General features: G+C 40.6%; 1 protein-coding gene across 1 annotated transcript in view; it reads right to left on the bottom strand.

Annotated features, from left to right (window-relative positions):
* LOC124580705 (molybdenum cofactor biosynthesis protein 1-like) overlaps positions 1 to 21,181 on the bottom strand; it is a 71,353-nt gene that overhangs the window by 31,598 nt on the left and 18,574 nt on the right. Inside the window, exons 6-7 of the mRNA XM_047131281.1 lie at positions 13,269 to 13,493; positions 3,890 to 4,035 (exon numbers count right to left, since the gene is read on the bottom strand). Of these exons, the coding sequence (XP_046987237.1) occupies positions 3,890 to 4,035; positions 13,269 to 13,493 (371 nt within the window). The remainder of the gene's footprint in view (positions 1 to 3,889; positions 4,036 to 13,268; positions 13,494 to 21,181) is intronic.

Genomic DNA, 21,181 nt, shown 5'->3' with positions numbered 1-21,181 from the left:
TAGTTTGACCGGCCGTACGTTTTGTACGAAAGAACGTATACCTTTTTGCAACTACATTAACTGTTTCCTTGAAATAGGCATCTAAAGCAGACAAAAGTTCTTCGTAGGACAGAGTTGCTACGTCGCATTGGGGAAATAATTTCACTATCACACGGTACGTTTGCACCCCTACACATGCCAATAAATGAGGCTGCCGCTCGTTACCTTGAATTCTGTAGGCGGCGAGATGAAATCCAAACTGGCGTGACCACTCCGTCCATGTTTCCTTAGCTGGGTCAAACGGCCTAAAAGTCGGTGCAACTGCGAGTTGTGGCTGCGGTAGTAGTAGAGCGGTGGCTGCCGCATCGTTGTGCAGTTCACGTTGACCCTGGACGAGCCGTCCAAGGGCATCCAATAACGCCTGCGTCTGCTGATTCTGCAAGTGATAAAATTCGGACAGTACATCTGGCGAAGCCATGACACAAGTAAATGTAAGCAATTTGAAAGAACAAGACCCTTTCCGTTGACTTGTCGCCAAAAATTGTTGTGTCTAGACAAGACAGCCTAGACACAATGAGAGGAAGCCGAAAGACACGCGCTAAGTTAAAAAAGGAGGGCGTGAGGTCTGAAACAGGATACGTAATGATTGCTTGTGTGTTGTGCCTGGTGCAACTTTGTTTTCTTTATGGTAAATAGTGATCTATCTTTCCCTGCACACACACAGAGAAAAAAAACTGCCAAGTCCAGCAGCTAGGGGCAAGCTGCTGGAGTTGGCAGTCATATGTGTGTGACATGTGCTTGCCTGTGTGTATGAATGTGTGTGTTTCTCTGTATCTCTTTTGCTGATGAAGGCTGTGGCCGAAAGCTTTGTGTAAGTGCCTTTTTAATTGTGCCTGTCTACAATGTAACATGTCTCCTTTGCAGTAAGCAGCAATCTATGTTTTCCTATATTTTTCATTTACACAGATGTAATTAACAAATCAGAGTCTATTTATTCCAGAGAAGTGACAGTTTGTTCATGACAGTTCAGCACAAATCTGATTTTTTATATACAGCAAGGCTACCTATAAATTATTCTGTGTGCCAGTGTTCATGATGACTATAGGGATTCACACTGATCATGTGTAATTTGACACCTGGTCCTGTAAAGTTACTTCTGCTCAACGTGAAAAATTCTCCAATTCACATTTTGTAATTAACCTTAACATATCAAATAATGCACCCTTCGATATAACTGCTTATTGTCCACTTCCCATCACTCTATTCCAAATGTCAACCCAGCTGACCTCTACTTCTAATCCAAAAACCATGGTTGACTCAATGTTTGCTATTGCAAGCTATTGCTATTGCAACACAAAAGTGCCAGAGGCACCAGTAATGATATACAATTAAAAATACTAGAAAGTAAGGCACACCGGTTAGTACATGCTAAGACAAACACTACAAGTGTCTAAGACACTGCGCTCTCACACAACAAGTACGAGGTCTGAATACATTACAGTTATGATACACTAAACTGTTTCATTCACAGTGGCTATATACATACTCTCTCCCCAATAAACAGAATAGCTATAACTCAATTGTTCACAAGTGTATATTATGACTCTTGCCACAGCCACACAGTCAGTATGCCACAGGCGTGCCATAGAAAGCGATCAGGTTCAATTCCTTGTAGAGCCGGGAAATTCTGCTCGGTGGACAGACTGGAATAGGGTACACTCTGCTTGTAGTTCCAGCTGAGGAGATACTCAAGTGAGAAGTAGTGTCTTCAACTTCTGGAAGTTGATAACAGCCTGGAGAGTTGTATACTGACCCCCTAACTCTCCATAGATTTATAGTAGAGGACATCTCTCGAAGAGCATTGCGTGGTCTTCTGGGCCCAATGCAGAGTTCCTTTATCTATGTATATTGTATATCACCACTTGTACACACTCATCAGCACAGTATCATATTGTCTCTTCACATGGCAAATTTTTATTCCCTTGTTTCCAGATCAAGACTTTTCCTCTTCCTCTTCTTCGTTTTTTTTTTTTTTTTTTTTTTTTTTTTTTTTTTTTTTTTTTTTTTTTTTTTTTTTTTTTTTTTTTTACTATTACTTGTACCACACATATTCCACACGGTTTATGCTCACTCCTTCAATGATACTTCCCATCCTCCTCTAGTGTGCGAGTTGTCCCTGCTTTCCTGCGTGTTTCTTGGTTTAAACACCCTTGTTTCAAAAGAGAGTGACAGCTTAGATACAGTCTTGTCAACATTTTGTAATTTTATTTAGCAATTATTGTTTGAGCCTTATAGGCGAATGTCACAAGATATTGTCAACCACTGGATTCACTAGATTGGAATGGGGTTCATGGTAACTTATCAATTCATTTTTTAAGTTGCTGTTATCTTTTTCATCCTATCTTGGACTAGCTTTTCCATACTCCCACTCTATTTTACGTAGCCAAACAGTTATCTGCCCTTGCAAACTTGCTCCTTTACTACCAAGTTAACTAATACTGGGCAGCCTAACAGAAGTTCCAATATCCAGTCTTTCACCACAATTCACCTACACACACTTTTCACTCATTGATTTTCTTTTTTCAATGTCATAAATATTTTGCTTTCACAGACTGCTGTGCTTTGAACATAAAATTGTAGGAACATCTGCCTCACATGTCACTTTTTTTTTTTTTTTATTAAAGAATATGTTCCTTGCTTATTCCTATTTGCTTCTGATACATTTCCATTCTCACTTTTATTTTCTTTTGATCCATTTCTTTTTTCTTTGATAGACAAGTCAAACAACAATGGCAATATGTTGCAGCCCCCTGTGTTTCACCCTACTTACTACGAACTTACTTTTCTTAGCTTCCAATTTTATTAGTCATTTGGTTTTTAAGATACTTAAATTAATTGTTTGACCCTGTATTTTTATATTTTATTTTACCTTCGGTTGATAAAGGATTTCTGGTATGCTCACAAAGAGAGAGCTGATTTTCCCACCCCTCACCCCCCTTACCTTGTCCTGAAACAAACTTATCGCCAAGTATCTTGCAGTTTTTTTCCTATTATTAATCTCTTAGTCTAGTCATCAATTTAAAAGTGTCAGTTGTTGGTCCCATTGTCTAATAATTTGTACATTTATACACATGAAGTTCCAATTTTTATTTGGAACATATAGACTCTGATAATCATGAATCACAGTTCAAATGGCTCTGGGCACTATGGGACTTAACATCTGAGCCAAGGCAGGATTCAAACCTGCGACCGTAGCAGTCGCGCAGTTCTGGACTGAAGCGCCTAGAACCGCTCAGCAACGGTGGCTGGCGAATCATAGTTACCATCACACGGACAGAAATACTGTGTTAACTTTAATACAACATAGGGACATAGCTAAAAATGTCTTTACATAATTTCCAGTTCTGATTACTTTCCTTTAATTTAATCTAACAAATAGGTTAGTGTAACATGATGTTGACAGAGGCAAATTATATATACTCACAAATTATTTAGCTAGAGGTATCTGGTTTGTATGTCTGGGAGGGAGGAGGGTGCAAGCTGAAAACTTCAAGAAAAGATTACTCATTTCATACCTGCTGGATTTAACTGCAGTTTATCTCTTCCATATACCAACCACATACCTAATGTGCATGGCAAACAGCTTGAAAGTATTATTCTATACTCAGCATTTGGAACTATCAGTTCCTTCATGAGAGAGGAAAGAGGGATAAGTTTCTGAAGGTCTGGAAGGTCACTCGGACTCCACAACTAATGTGAGGACAAGAGGAACAAATGTGTCTATAAGAAGTTTTGGAATTTCACCTCCTGAAGGTAAAATACTGATCAGTCTGTCAGTCTTCTAGTAATTTTATGGTTTCCTCGCATGAATTTTCACTTGGACATGATTATTCTATGTTTCATCACTCACCTGAGAGATATCTCTGAATTCCCAAAGAGACACACCTTCAAATTGCCATCAGCTGTTATCGGTAAACGGTTGCACGTGCCACAGAAGTGTTCACTCATTGAGGTAATAAATCCCACACGTCCCTTGAAGCCCGGGACATGGTATGCCTGCAAAAAGAAATTGTAAGAAAATAGGTACTGCTGTTGTGAAAATACTATAAATGTGTTGCTCACCAAGTGGAGGAAGGAGAAAATGTGCATTAAGGGGAGTTTGAACGCCCTATCCTGACAATGTTACATTTAGTGACTTAACTTTCCTGTACTTCAGGAACAACTGTAGCCATTGACAAGAAACTTTTACAGGACATTAAACTATATGTTCTGAGTCTTACAATAATTGCATTTCAGCCACTGCTTTTGGAAATACAATTTTTTAATTACACAGTTAAAATTTTGTGTACCTTTTTGTATGTTATTCTAAATAATTTTATTTATACATAACATTATGTTTTTCTTTTAGTTCAGAAGACTCAGGATACATATGTCATTACTCCCTGAAAATTTGAATTTGCTACTTGCCGTAGTTTCGGAGATTTAGGGAAAAATGCAAGAGAAAATGTAAATTTTCAGGAAGAGTTTTTAAAGTTTCAATAGACTGTAACTCAATACATGCTTAACATTTTATTTTTAGTCACTCAGAAGCACCCTGCACCATACTGTATATCATCCTCTTGATCTTTTTTAAGTTTTTTTTGTTTTCTTCTTTCTGGACTCCGTAGTGGCCAACTGTGCTGCATACTCTGCTTTACCAGTGCAAACCTTGTCCATCCCTTCAAATTCTCTGATGCAGTTTGCTCCAGAATTAATTCCCATATGTTGTAGCACTTTCACTCTACCAATGTTGCCATCATTAAAAGCAATAACAGCATGACTGACCCCCACTTTAGTGTCTTCATTACAAGAAAAACATTTTTTGGTCTACATCTACATCTACATCCATACTCCTCAAGCCACCTGATGGTGTAGGCTACCTTGAGTACCTCTATTGGTTCTCCCTTCTATTCCAGTCTCGTATTGTTCGTGGAAAGAAGGATTGTCGGTATGCCTCTGTGCGGGCTCTAATCTCTCTCATTTTATCCTCATGGTCTCTTCGTGAGATATACGTAGGAGGGAGAAATATACTGCTTGACTCCTCAGTGAAGGTATGTTCTCGAAACTTCAACAAAAGCCCATACCGAGCTACTGAGCGTCTCTCCCGCAGAGTCTTCCACTGGAGTTTATCTAACATCTCCGTAATGCTTTCATGATTACTAAATGATCCTATAACGAAGCATGCTGCTCTCTGTTGGATCTTCTCTATCTCTTCTATCAACCCTATCTGGTACAGATCCCACACTGCTGAGCAGTATTCAAACATTGGGGGAACAAGTGTACTGTAACCTAATTCCTTTGTTTTTGGATTGCATTTCCTTAGGATTCTTCCAATGAATCTCAGTCTGGCATCTGATTTACCGATGATCAACTTTATATGATCATTCCATTTTAAATCACTCCTAATGCATACTCCCAGATAATTTATGGAATTAACTGCTTCCAATTGCTGACCTGCTATATTGTAGCTAAATGATATGGGATCTTTCTTTCTATGTATTCGCAGCACATTACACTTGTCTACATTGAGATTCGATTGCCATTCCCTGCACCATGCATCAATTCGCTGCAGATCATCCTGCATTTCAGTGCAATTTTCCATTGTTGCAACCTCTCGATATACCACAGCATCATCTGCAAAAAGCCTCAGTGAACTTCTGATGTCATTCACAAGGTCATTTATGTGTATTGTGAATAGCAACGGTCCTACGACACTCCCCTGCAGCACACCTGAAATCACTCTTACTTTGGAAGACTTCTCTCCATTGAGAATGACAGGCTGCGTTCTGTTATCTAGCAACTCTTCAATCCAATCACATAATTGGTCTGATAGCCCATATGCTCTTACTTTGTTCATTAAATGATTGCGGGGAACTGTATCGAACACCTTGCGGAAGTCAAGAAACACAGCATCTACCTGGGAACCCGTGTCTATGGCCCTCTGAGTCTCGTGGACGAATAGTGCGAGCTGGGTTTCACACGATCGTCTTTTTCGAAACCCATGCTGATTCCTACAGAGTAGATTTCTAGTTTACAGAAAAATCATAATACTCGAACATAATACATGTTCTGAAATTCTACAACTGATCGACATTAGAGATATAGGTCTATAGTTCTGCACATCTGTTCGACGTCCCTTCTTGAAAACGGGGATGACCTGCGCCCTTTTCCAATTCTTTGGAATGCTACGCTCTTGTAGAGACCTACGGTACACTGCTGCAAGAAGGGGTGTAAGTTCCTTCGCATACTCTGTGTAAAATTGAACTGGTATCCCATCAGGTCAGCGGCCTTCCCTCTTTTGAGTGATTTTAATTGTTTCTCTATCCCTCTGTCATCTATTTCAATATCTACCATTTTGTCATCTGTGCGACAATCTAGAGAAGGAACTACAGTGCAATCTTCCTCTGTGAAACAGCTTTGGAAAAAGACATTTAGTATTTCAGCCTTCAGTCCATCATCCTCTGTTTCAGTACCTTTTTGGTCACAGAGTGTCTGGACATTTTGTTTTGATCCACCTACCGCTTTGACATAAGAGCAAAATTTCTTAGGATTTTCTGCCAAGTCAGTACATAGAACTTTACTTTCGAATTCATTTAACGCCTCTCGCATGGCCCTCCTCATATTACATTTCACTTCACGTAATTTTTGTTTGTCTGCAAGGTGTTGGCTACGTTTATGTTTGCTGTGAAGTTCCCTTTGCTTCCGCAGCAGTTTTCTAACTCGGTTGTTGTACCAAGCTGGCTCTTTTCCATCTCTTACGATCTTGCTTGGCACATACTCATCTAACGCATATTGTACGATGGTTTTGAACTTTGTCCACTGATCCTCAACACTATCTGTACTTAAAACAAAACTTTTGTGTTGAGGCATTAGGTACTCTGATATCTGATTTTTGTCACTTTTGCTAACCAGAAAAATCTTCGTACCTTTTTTTAATATTTCTATTTACGGCTGAAATCATCGCTGCAGTAACCGCTTTATGATCGCTGATTCCCTGTTCTGCGTTAATTGTTTCAAATAGTTCGGGTCTGTTTGTCACTAGAAGGTCTAATATGTTATCGCCACGAGTCAGTTCTCTGTTTAACTGCTCAAGGTAGTTATCAGATAAAGCTCTTAAAAAATTTCACTGGATTCTTTGTCCCTGCCACCCATTATGAAAGTTTGAGTCTCCCAGTCTATATCCGGCAAATTAAAATCTCCACCCAGAACTATAACATGGTGGGCAGATCTACTCGAAATATTTTCCAAATTATCCTTCAGGTGCTCAGCCACAACAGCTGCTGAGCCAGGGGGCCTATAGAGACATCCAATTACCATGTCTGAGCCTGCTTTAACCATGACCTTCACCCAAATTATTTCACATTTCGGATCTCCATCAATTTCCTTCGATACTATTGCACTTCTTATCGCATTAAACATGCCTCCCCCTTCACTGTCCAGCCTGTCTCTGCGGTATACATTCCAATCTGAGTTTAGAATTTCATTACTGTTTACATCTGGTTTCAGCCTACTTTCTGTCCCTAGTACTATGTGGGCATTGTGACCGTTTATTAATGAGAGCAGTTCTGGGACCTTTCTATAGACGCTCCTGCAGTTTACTATTAGCACATTAATATTGTTATTCCCTGCTGCATTTTGTCTACTCCTACCTTGCCGCATCTCAGGAGGTGTCTTGTCGGGCCTAGGGAGGGAGTTCTCTAACTTAAAAAACCCACATGTGCACTCCACACATACTCCGCTACCCTTGTAGCCGCTTCCTGCATGTAGTGCACGCGTGACCTATTCAGGGGGACCCTACATTTCTGCACCCGATAGCGGAGGTCAAGAAATTTGCACCCCAGATCTCCGCAGAATCGTCTGAGCCCCTGGTTTAAGCCTTCCACTCGGCTCCAAACCAGAGGACCACTATCGGTTCTGGGAACGATACAACAAGTAGCTAGCTCAGATTCCACCCCGCGAGGCTTTCCGCCTACACCAACTCCGCTAACTGCCTGTACGAACTGAGGATGACCTCTGAACCCAGACGGCAGGAGTCATTGGTGCCGACATGAGCAACAATTTGCAGTCGGGTGCACCCAGTGCTCTCTATCACTGCCAGCACGGCCTCCTCCACATCTCGGATGAGACCCCCGGCAAGCAGACAGAGTGAACACTGACCTTCTTCCCCGACCTTTCCGCTATTTCCCTAAGGGGCTCCATCACCCGCCTAACGTTGGAGCTCCCAATAACTAATATACCCCTCCCCCCATGTGCCTCCTCGGACCTTGCTGAAGGAGTGGCCACATGTCCACTCACAGGCAGAACGGGCGATGCCACACGGCCAGCCTCCACACTGACCCTCCGCCTCATGCGCCGCGAATGCCGCTGAACCCGCCACTCCCCTTGGGAAGAGGGTGGCCCAACCGTGCCCGGTAGCCGCAAAGATGTCTTGACAGCAGGGTCAGTGGGTGAAGCATGTAATGTAACACCTGGTGTGTACCATGCAAAGCACCAGACTCCCCACTGCCGCTACACTCTGAGGCAGCAGCCTGAAGATGGCTAACCGCGGCTTCAACACATTCAGCTGTTTGCGAACAGTGGCCAGCTCCTCCTGTGTCCGTACACAGCAGTCACACATCCTATCCATCATAAGAAATCAATTTACTGTAGAGAGTTAATCAACTTATAACTAGACTGCTAATTCACTAAAGGCGGCTGATAGTTGACTAAACTGTGGTTACTAGACACTTCCTGTAGAAAACAATGAAAATAGCACTACCTGTCTCTGGACTGTATTGAAAACAAACACTAGCACTACTGGCACTATGGCTGACTAAACGGACTCTCTCTGACTGTATTCAAAACAAACACGAAATCTATGGAACACTATTACTAGCACCCGACAATTAAAGCTTCCTAAAAGCAAAAACACACGGAAAAGGAAGTGACAAGTAAGAAAAATAGAGTTAATACTTCAATTAGCATAGCTCGCTGCACAGCAGACGTGACGCAGATGGCAGTTACAACGACACTGACACAATAAGATTATTGAACGACTCACTGGGATTTTGAGTCTGACAATGCAGACACTTCTTCAATAATTCAGGATTGCCAGGTCTCTGTAAACAGGTTTTATGATATCCACAACTGCTGCTGGGATAGAATGTTTATGGCTGTATGACCTGTTTGAGTACTGGGCATTGCGGTAATTGCACCATGAACCAGATCTAGGAGGGCAAAGATGGTGTACTGGTTTATCATCAGCTGACAGTCTCTGGAAGAAGGTAGCCCATACTGCCTGCTTCATTTTCAACAAATCCTCAGTATTATTTCTAATGGCAATCTCATAATACTGTTGTAGTTCATCAATCATGTTGTCTGTCAGCCTGCTTCTTATGGTCTTACCACCTGAAAGTTTCTTGTCTCTCAAACTTTGTTTCAACTTCCTCAATCTGGTATCCATCCTCTTCTGGACATGAGCAACACATTCCAGTTCTGTGATAAGCTTCTCACCATAAGGCTGAGTGGCTACTACACTGTTATATGCATTTGAGTCTGCATAACCTAAGAACTTAGTGTAACACACTCCCCTTTAGTTTACAGATCGATTATAAATTTCAACAGCTGCACAGGCCTCCGTACGACTAGTTGTCCTTCATAATTTCTGTCACAGATATGCCCTTCTTCATTCCCTGATTTATACTTATAACAATGTTTGGTTAAAATCTGGAAATCTATTAGCTTTCCAGTATCAACACTGGTCACTGTAGCAACAGAATTCTTAGAACTGCAGCTGCGCTTCTACCAAGTGCCCCAAAAGCTACTGATATGACAATCATACCATCGTTTATTTCAGCAGCTTCATTTGTAGCACCCTTAATTGACTCACATGCAGTGGATTTCACAGCAGCTCCAATAAATCCTGCATACTTGTCCATTTTACAAAGTGGGCGTGGCATATACATCACGACACACATTGTTTCTGCTGCAGTGTGTCCTTTGCCAATAGCTCTCAATCCATAAAACCACCTAACATTTACGTCAAAATAATTATCTTTACACTTATCAGAATTCCAAAATGAATGAGTGTATTTACAAATGGCAGAATTAATGGTAAGTTTCCTGGCTAGTCCATTTGATACCTCAATGTCTTCATGTAAACTAACTGGCCCTCCACATACATACAGCACACACATTCACATAACACCCCTGTTAGGATGTGTAAATGTATCAGAATATAACCTAACCTACCGTTTACATGAGTTTTGTTTTGAGATAACTGTGTTATCACTATGTTTTATTTTAATCTTCGAAGCACTAATGGGTGTTTCGCTAGATACTCATGAGTTTGCCAGTATTTCATTGTCTGCAACTTCACACACCACATGCTGAACACAATGTTTCTCTTTATTCAAAAATTTATTACCATGAAACCCACATTTCTTAAAAACACTTCATTTTGGAGTCATACTTTTTGAGAGATTTACCAGTCTATTCATCACTTCTCCTCGGAAAAACGTTAGCACTTTGATATACAAAGCATGTTTATACTATGAAAAGATACGATACTATTTTTGACAGTGCTACCAATGCAAACACATAATTTAACCTTTATAACACAGCAATCCACAGCTTTCTACAGGGTAGTCCATTGATAGTGACCGGGCCAAATATCTCACGAAATAAGCATGAAATGAAAAAACTACAAAGAACGAAATTCGTCTAGCTTGAAGGGAGAAACCAGATGGCGCTATGGTTGGCCTGCTAAATGGCACTGCCATAGGTCAAACTCATATCAACTGCATTTTTTAAAAATAGGAGCCCCCATTTTTTATTACATATTCATGTAGTACGTAAAGAAATGTGAATGTTTTAGCTGGACCCCTTTTTCACTTTGGGATAGATGAAGCTGTAATAGTCAAAAATGGTTCAAATGGCTCTGAGCACTATGGGACTTAACTTCTGAGGTCATCAGTCCCCTAGAACTTAAAACTACTTAAACCCAACTAACCTAAGGACATTCCACACATCCATGCCCAAGGCAGGATTCGAACCTGCGACCGCAGCGGTCGTGCGTTTCCAGACTGTAGCGCCTAGCACCGCTCGGCCACTTCGGCCAGCTGCTGTAATAGTCACAAACATATAAGTATGTAGTATCACATAACTTTCCGCCAGTGCGGACGGTATTTGCTTCGTGATACATTACCCGTGTTAAAATGGACCGTTTACCAATTGCGGAAAAGGTCGGTATCGTGTTGATGTATGGCTATTGTGATCAAAATGCCCAAGGGGCGTGTGCTATGTATGCTGCTCGGTATCCTGGACAACATCATTGAAGTGTCGGGACCATTCGCCGGATAGTTACATTATTTAAGGAAACAGGAAGTGTCCAGCCACATGTGGAACACCAACCACAACCTGCAACAAATGATGATGCCCTAGTAGATGTCTTAGCTGCTGGGGCAGCTAATCCTCACATCAGTAGCAGACAAATTGCGCGAGAATTGGGAATCTCAAAAACGTCGGTGTTGAGAATGCTACATCAACATTGATTGCACCCGTACCATATTTCAATGCACCAGGAATTGCATGCCAATGACTTTGAATGTCATGAACAGTTCTGCCACTGGGCACAAGAGAAATTACGAGACGATGAAAGATTTTTTGCATGTGTTCTATTTAGCGATGAAGCATCATTCACCAACAGCGGTAACCTAAACAGCCATAATATGCACTATTGGACAACGGAAAATCTACGATGGCAGCGACAAGTGGAACAGCAGCGACCTTGGCAAGTTAATGTATGGTGTGGCATTAAGGGAGGAAGGTTAATTGGCCCCCATTTTATCCATGGCAATCTAAATGGTGCAATGTATGCAGATTTCCTGCGTAATGTTCTACCAATGTTACTACAAGATGTTTCACTGCATGACAGAATGGCGATGTACTTCCAACATGATGGATGTCCGGCACATAGTTTGCGTGCGGTTGAAGCAGTATTGAATAGCACATTTCATGACAGGTGGATTGGTCGTCAAAGCACCATACCATGGCCCGCACGTTCACCGGATCTGACGTCCCCGGATTTCTTTCTGTGGGGAAAGTTGAAGGATATTTGCTATCGTGATCCACCGACAATGCCTGACAACATGTGTCAGTACATTATCAATGCATGTGCGAACATTACGGAAGGCAAACTACTCACTGTTGAGAGGAATGTCATTACACGTATTGCCAAAGGCATTGAGGTTGACAGACATCATTTTGAGCATTTATTGCATTAATGTGGTATTCACAGGTAATCACGCCGTAACAGCATGCGTTCTCACAAATGATAAGTTCACAAAGGTACATGTATCACATTGGAACAACCGAAATAAAATGTTCAAATGTACCTAGGTTCTGTATTTTAATTTAAAAAACCTACCTGTTACCAACTGTTCGTCTAAAATTATGAGACATATGTTTGTGACTATTACAGTGCCATCTATCACAAACTGAAAAAAGTGGTCCAACTAAAACATTCATATTTCTTTATGTATTACACGAATATGTAATAAAAAATGGGGTTCCTATTTTAAAAAACACAGTTGATATCAGTTTGAGCTATGGCAGCGCCTTATAGCAGGCCAACCATTGCGCCAGCTGGTTTCCCCCTTCGAGCTAGACAAATTTCGTTCTTTGTAGTTTTTTCGTTTGACACTTATTTCGTGAGATATTTGGCCCGGTCACGATCAATGGACTACCCTGTATATAAAAAATTACCGATTTTATTAGGTCTTGAAGTAATGCATGTAAAAATTTTAACATTTTCAACTGGTGTATATTATATTTTAGAAAATAAAATGAAATACTTCTCACACAAGTTTATAAGTAATATACATATCATTTTATTTGGAAAATGGCAAATTTTATAATCAGATAAAAACCCGAAAAAGTGAAAAAGAATGTTTTCCCCTTCTAACTCCCCTTAAAGTTATGGAAATGTGTAAGCTTTCGGAGCCAGTGGCTTCTTCTTCTGGCAGAAACAATAAGGGGAAGGAAAAGGGAAGAAAGAAAAGGATTGTCAAGGTTTAGGAAATGGGGAGAGTTGCAGAAAAGCTGCAGAGAAACCCAGGCCAGGACAGACTTACTGAATGGGATGAGAAATATGTAACTAAACCAGTCTATCTCTCATACCACCAGCAGATGTGAAGTATTCTTGTGATTGGTAGTAAGTCATAAACATTAAATTATTTTCAATGTATGTTCATACGTAATACTGCACGTACCTTTGAGGTATCATTGGGCCCATTGGGAAGAGGATCAAAATTAGGCCACTGCTTTCTAATTATTTGGAGCATTTCACAAAATGAGACCATCTTCCCATCATTCCATTTGTTGCCGCTGAAAGGCATGTACTCGATAAATCTTACATCAACATTTTTCTCTTTTGTTAACTCCACAAAACTGCACACTTCATCTTCATTAAAACTTCGCATTACAACACAATTTATCTGTGGAAGAAAGACACCATTAAAAACTTGGTATCAGATAAAGCATGGTTTAAACAGAGTTTGAAAGACTTTTTGATAGATAACTCATCCTACTCGATAGATGAATATCTTAACAGTGGCTGTTAGGCCAGCTTAAATAAGAATGTCTGTTAGATTTCAGTTCTGAGAGCACTTTGCCATAACAGTCAAGATTATGTACTTTTTGTTTGATAAATTTATTAATAGTGCATAACAATGTTTCAGTCTGACAGCGTATCAATTCTGAAAATATTAGCTGTTCCAGTTTGTATTGTATTCACCTAGTTTGACAATCTCCTGACAAATGATCAGGGTATTCAAATGTTTTATATTTTTTATGTTATACTTTCTGGCATGTTACTCACCCATGAGAATCGTCTCATGTTTTGGGTCTTGGAACAAAAGCTGAATCTAATCTAATCTAACCTACAAAATAATGGTTCTACAAGTCTGTTGTTATATTTGTATACCTCACTGATTCTGTTAAATTAATCTTTTTCTCTCTTTTTAGAGAATGTCTGAATTTATCTTAGCATGCCAAGCTGTTAACCTTCTTAACAATTTATGAAAATTAAACTACATACATCTTCAATCTTTTTCCCCACTCCAATGCACACATCTTTTGCTGAAGGTATTATTTTAACTATTACATGAAATTAAGAAGCTTTCTTGAAACTGTGCTGCCATTTGTGAAACAAAGTTAAAAGTGTTCTCAAGATAAAAGGTCTTCACAAAAGGAGCATTTAGTATCTGTGCAGGTGGTAATACTGACAGCCATCATATAAACAAGCCCAAATGGTAGAACATCCTGCTTTACACATACACGCAATGGCAGAAAAAAGGAAAAGAGCACACCTTTCATTCAAGCATTGAATATATAAACTGATGAGACAAAACACTATGACCTCATGTTTGATAATGTGTTTGTCCACTGTTGGAACACAATACAGCAGTGATTTTGTGTGGGACAAGTTCAACAAATTTCAGGTATGTTCCCAGCATTATGTGAGGTATGTTCCCAGCATTATGCAGCACCGCATGTCTAAGCACAGGTCATGTAATTCCCATAAATTGCAGATCAGTGGTTTCTGGGTGCAGAACTGGTATCTGATAGCATTGCAGATGTATTCCATCAGATTCAGAAGGGGTGAATTTGATTCTGGCCTCGTGACACTGAAAGTCATATTGTTGAAACATGTCACCTTCATTAGGGACAGGGTGCGGACAGTGCACAATAATGTTCACACAGAACAAAGCTGTTATGGAGCCTTCAGTTACTACCACAGGACCCATAGAAGACCAGGTGAATGTCCTCCATAGCATAATATTGCTCCCACTGGCCTAAGTCTGTAGCAAAGTGCACCTTTCAAGCACCAATTCACTCTGTTGACAGTGTATGTGCACAAAACCGTCACGCAGGTGTAATGCGAAACTCGAATGATTCAACCAGATGACACATTTCTATTGATTCACTGCCCAATCTCAATGCTCCTGAGCCACAGAAATTGTAATTCAACTGTGTTGTCAACATGGGAACATACAGGGGTTGTCTGCAGCAGAGCCCTATGTTTAACAATGTGCAATGGATGGTGTGCTCTGAAATACTCGTGCTTCCACCAGCACTGTGTAGCTTCCTCAGCTGAATGTCATCTTTTTCAAAGGAACCATCCCAGAATTTGTCTTAAATCATTTAGGGAAATCAAGGAAAACCCAAATTTTGGTGGCCCGGTGGGACTCGGGTCCTCTCGAAGGCAAGTCCACTGTTTGACCACTGTGGTGGCATGACCTAGTCTTAATTAAGCCAGAAAATCTTGGGAAATGCTGACAGATTTAAGATATAACAATTTAAAACAATCCTTTCATGAATTTCACTACAATTTTCTGCTCTTTTGAAAAACAATTTCTTTTGACTGTTTTGATGTTGTTTAGTATGTTTAAATAATGATGGCAGGCTCTATAAAAGGGCAGTTCGGCTTTTAAGTTTAGTTATACTGTTTTAAACTACATCCTTCATCTATTTGTCCACCCAGAAGTGCTATAGGATGTAACTTGAAGACTATGGTGAGGTGGTGGGGGACAGTCATGTGTTGAGGAGGAGGTGCTGCCAGAAATGAAGTGTGTGAGGTGACGTTATTGACACTGCATACAGGGAGAATAAAAATACTCTATTCCATATTCATTCACAATCTACGTCTGCCCCCATATGGTTTTACTTTTCTCCAATAAGAAAAAAGAAATTGTCAGTAACTGTCTCTATAAGGTCTTAAAAGGAAACAAACAATAGAAAATCTAGGCTGGAATAATGACCATATTATAAAAAAGATCCATTGCTATTCACTGTACACAGGAAATGTTAGGTCACAGACAAGCACAACAAAAAGACTACTAAACACGTAAGCATTCGATCAGAAAGTCTTCTTCGTAAGTGGACAAAACACACACACACACACACACACACACACACACACACACACACACACATATGACTGTTGTTTCTCCCATGATGCGCAGTTGCTCCCAGTCTGGCCCTAGCAGCCAGAGACCGTGGTCATGTATGTGTGATCTGCATTTGCGCGCATGTGTGTGTGTGTGTGTGTGTGTGTGTGTGTGTGTGTGTGTGCGTGTGTGTGTGGGAAAGGGGGGGGGGGGGGAGGTTTGCACCAAAAGCTTACGTGTTTAATGGGTGGTGTATTTTTTTTTTTTTTCCCCTGCCTGCAACACAACATCTACACTATACAGTGAGTGCCAATCTATCCTTTTCATAATACTGTCGTTACCACCTTGCCAAGAGGCATATTGTGGAGTAATCCGAAGGGCTCTACTAATTTGTACAAGAGGAAGGAGAGCACAATCTCAATGTAAGTTTTTAGAAAACTGGTATGTGCATTACTTCTGCAAACCTTTCAGAAAGGACACAGTATGCACTTCATCCAGCAAGATGAGTAATAAACAATATTAGCAATACTGCATCAAACTTGTTCACTTTCATCTTTGGATTAAACATTCGATTTCAGAGAGTACAGAATTTGGCAGAATCAAATTTTGGGGATATGTGGAACTGGGACAACGGCATATTTTTTACCCATTCACAAACTAAGCACTGCTGATTGCTACTTTTATTGTGTCTGCTGCTGCAATGCATATATGAAACTGTAAGTGCAGCATCTATGATGGAATAAAATGTTATACAAATGAAACAAACAGGCACAGTGAAATAGAGTAGTATGGCTCATCATTTCGGTCTCACAGATTAGCAGGTGTTGACTTGAAAGATAATACTTAAGAAGTTGAATCCAAAGGAGAGGATGTACCGTATTTACTCAAATGTAAGCACCATTTTTTCTGGTTTTTGTAATCCAAAAAACCGCCTGCGGCTTAGAATCGAGTGCAAAGCAAGTGGAAGTTCTGAAAAATGTCGGTAGGTGCTGCCACAACTAACTTTTGCCGTCGAATATATGTAGCGCAACACAGGCATGCTTCGTAGGCACAAAGATAAATACTTGCGCCAAAACCTCTGCGTCAGTAAATAAATTAAAAAAAAAAGGTGGAAGACGATTTTCACACATTATCCAACGAAGTAAATATAAATTCCGTATTGTTCATCTTCGAATGTAGCAGAACTTCAATGTATTACGAAAATCCGACTGGCAAGACTGTTTCAGATGTTTGTCAATATGGCCAACTCTACGTTCTGAATTTTTTCCTACCTGTGAGAAGAGATGGTTGCTTATAGGAACCTGATGAAATGTGAATCACATGCAGTATTCTCTTCATCATAAGAGTAATACGAATATAAACATGTTGCCACGTATTCTTTCGTGTTTGCTGCTATCTTATTTAAATCCTGTCTGCCTAATAAACTACGAAACTAGAGTGAGACAACAGCAAATGTGGAAGAATATACGTATGGTGTCATGTTTATATTCGTATTATTCTTATGCCTAATAGTGATACAGTCAGAACTGAAGCACGGCAACTGACTAGATTTTTAAATCTAAGATGACTCTAATTTCTGTGCAGAATTTGATGTACTAAAGAAGCGGCCGCAAAGATTTTCAAACGGAGATAAATTTTCGCCTAACTCTCGTTCAGAACATGTTCTATCATACGCAGTCTATTATTTGGTTCTTGTTGATCATTATCAAAGAAAGCAGCAGTGTAAGTAACAACAAATAGTCTCTTGCCATTGTTTCGCTAATGAGATGATTTCTCTCTCTTTTTTTTTTTTTTTTTTTTTTAATTGTAGGCGGTGGTAGCGTGCATAAAAGCAAGCCATGCCGCGAGTGACGACAGGCCGCAAACACGCACTATCAGAATGCGACAAACAATGCATGACACAGTACAGTAATGTATTTTCAGCTTAGAGTGACATAAACGCCTATAACAAGGAAAACGGCACTTATCAGATCAAAGCAAAATAAGCAATTGATTCAAACCAGACGAAGCACGTGAAAAAGGAAGGGTACCAGTATAAATACGGACGAAGGGCCTGACGCACAGCGAAGGCTACCTGGTAAAGCTTAAGTGCTAAGCTTACGACTCGAACCAAACTACTGTAGCTGTATCGTCATTCATTCGACCTAAATTGTGTCTCATATTACAATGGACCGACTTTGTTTCGATTTGGAGGTGCAGCCTAAAACTTTTCTCTCCCCTTGAACTTCGAGTCTCAAATTTCAGGTGCGGCTTAGATTCGGGAATTTTTTTTTTCCTTCCTTTATTTCGAGTCTCATTTTTCAGGTTTGAGTGCAGCTTAGATTTGAGTAAATACGGTAGGTGGTATTTCACCTAATTCTGACTATGAAATAAAACAAAGTACGGCAGGGAGCTCTGACGAATCAAAGAGCAGCGATGAAGATTCTGGTGAATAGTAAAGTATGAGTTAAGAAATAAGATGCTACTGAGATCGTAAATTTTTGTTGTGTTGATGAATCTGTTAACAAACATATTCAAAAATGCACTGAAACATTGGCACATGTAGTGTTGGGAGGTGATAAACTGTCATTACGGTTAGAGGAGCTACGTATTTCTTGCTGTTCTACTCCTACATGACACTGTATCTGAAGGTACAGAATGAATCTTCACTGGCTAGAGAAATGGGTAACACAATTTTACAAGTCTCTGCTGTCATGTAATCTCTTCAGGGAAATCATGACTGTACTAAGATTCGGTTTGTGGTTGACAAGGTCAGAGTCATTAAGAAATGCAAGGCAGCTACCATGTCAGTCCTAGAAGAGAGAGACGTAGCAAACTGTCAAAGCATGTACATTCCCGGTCCATATGTTTGTGGTGATGTAATAACCAAGTAATACTGAAGTGTGATCCATGTCGCACAAATATGGCTTTAATAATAACCTCCGAACAATATGCCTCTAAGGACTCAACAAGACACAGAACACTGATGTGCACATTACAAACTAGAATCACACAGAGAATCAGTCAGCACTGTTCCACACTAATATATGTGCGAGTCACCAGCAGATGGCATGGCAGCGACCGCGCCACACGCTTGGCTCCCAGAGACAGAATCCAGCAGCCAGCCTGCAATGATCAGTGGGTGACCAATTTAAAGACGCATGTACGGCAACACCACTCTCGGTGCACTCACACTGTCATGTACTAGTAGCACGATACAGCAGTGATGAGCAGTAGTACCCCTCCTGTCTTGCGCGCCTTTTATCTGGCTCTACAATTTACTTTCCTAGACCCACACAAATGCCTGATCCTCCTAATTCAATTTGCTCTGCAGACTATTTAAAATTCACAAAGAAAAAGGAGCCAAAATTGCACTTTGTGTGCCAGTTACTTTCCAATACATTGCCACCAGCTGATCTTATTTAAGAATACTCAACTTTCGTAGCCATACTTACAGCACATCCTTTGCTTCCTGGCCTAAATCCAAGTTAACTACCAGCCCCCTCCCCCCCCCCACACACACACACAGGCCCTTCCCCCCCTCCCCCCCCCCCCTCTCCCCCCTTCCCAATCAGCTAGTTGTGTGCTGTTATCTCATGTCACACCCTAGTCTATATGAGTGCCCAGCTGTCTGTCACCTGACCCCTCTACCTGCACCCCTAGCTAACCCACAGATGGCTCCCCACTCTCCCACGAGCCACTAAATGCTGCCCTCCAAACCCCTCCCATCTCTCTCCATCCCTCACATTGCCTCAACCCACCCCATCCTACCCCACTCTAAAGCCCTACCTCACTCCAGAACACTCACCATGGGCCAGTAAAGAGCTGGCAGTTGAGCGACCACAGCATAAGGAGACATGCATGTGCATGTGAGTGAGTGTGTGTGTGTGTGTGTGTGTGTGTGTGTGTGTGTGTGTGTGTGTGTGTGTGTGTGTGTGTGCACGCGCGCGCATGTTTTCCCTACAGCTAGAAAAAGAAAGTGCATTCTGGAAGCTCGCCAAGCAACGTACCTTTTAGCTTGGAAGGTAGAAGACGAGGTACTGGTGGAAGTAAAGCTGTGAGTACGGGTCGTGAGTCATGCATGGATAGCTAAGATGGTAGAGCACTTGCCCACAAAAGGCAAAGGTCCCAAGTTTGACTCTTAGTCCGGCACACACTTTTAATCTGCCACGAAGTTTCATATCAGTGCACACTCCACTGCACAGTGAAAATCTCATTCTACAAACCTTTTGTTCGTGTGCCTATCAATGAGACAGTGCTTCTGAATTTTGGGGAGCCATCTGCTTTATTCCTAAATAATTCGTAATTTTCAACAGAAACTTTCCGTACGTTATTATTGCATCCTACATTACAATATGCAATTTCCACAATATGTGGTCATCTGTGAATATAATGGGGGTAACAACTGTAGGAGACCAAAAACTGACTGCAGTAAGCAAGTTCAAGTTATTGTACGCTGTAGTAGTTACGCAGAGGTGAAGAGGGTCACACAGGATAGGCTAGCATGGGCAACTCCATGAAACCAATCTTCAGATGGAAGATCACAACAATAAAAACATTTGATTCAGCATACACCAGACTCCAAACAGCGTACACAACCTGTATGCTCAGAAACACAGAAAATCATATTGGTTCCATCAGCAGGAAACTTCAACCCGTAATTGTTGTGGAACACTGTGGCGATTTTGTTCATTAATAAAACCCAAAACTGGGGAGTAATAAGAAAGTATTGTTGTAACTTCTTATCAACCTCATTACCAAAATACATATTAAGAAGACTGGTAAATTTTTATTTTAAAGGGGTCACTCCAAAGCGCCACGAAAGTATTTGAGCAATGTATAAAATTAGAGAATAGGTGCACAATATTGAAAGCCTATCTACATTATCTATATCTGCATGACTAGTCTGTAATTCACAATTGAATGCTGGCAGAGGGTTCAGAGAACCACCCTCAACCTATTTATCTACCATTCCACTCCCCTACAGCATTTGAGGAAAAACAAACACTTCAATATTTCCGTACAAGCTCTGATTTCTCTTATTTCATTACAATGATCATTTCTCCCTATGTAAGAGGGCTCTAACAAAATATTTTCACATTCGGAGGAGAAAGTTGATGATTGAAATTTTAAGAACCTGCTCCAGCAAAATGCTTTTCCTTTAATGACTGCCACCCCAATTCACATGTGATATCTGTGGCATGCACTTTCCTGTTTCCCAATAATACAAAATGAGCTGCCTTTCTTTGAACTTT

Source organism: Schistocerca americana, unplaced genomic scaffold (genome assembly GCF_021461395.2).
Source record: "Schistocerca americana isolate TAMUIC-IGC-003095 unplaced genomic scaffold, iqSchAmer2.1 HiC_scaffold_35, whole genome shotgun sequence".
Lineage (NCBI taxonomy): Eukaryota > Metazoa > Arthropoda > Insecta > Orthoptera > Acrididae > Schistocerca > Schistocerca americana.
Note: the sequence above shows the minus strand (reverse complement) of the source record. Positions and strands in the feature narration are given on the sequence as shown.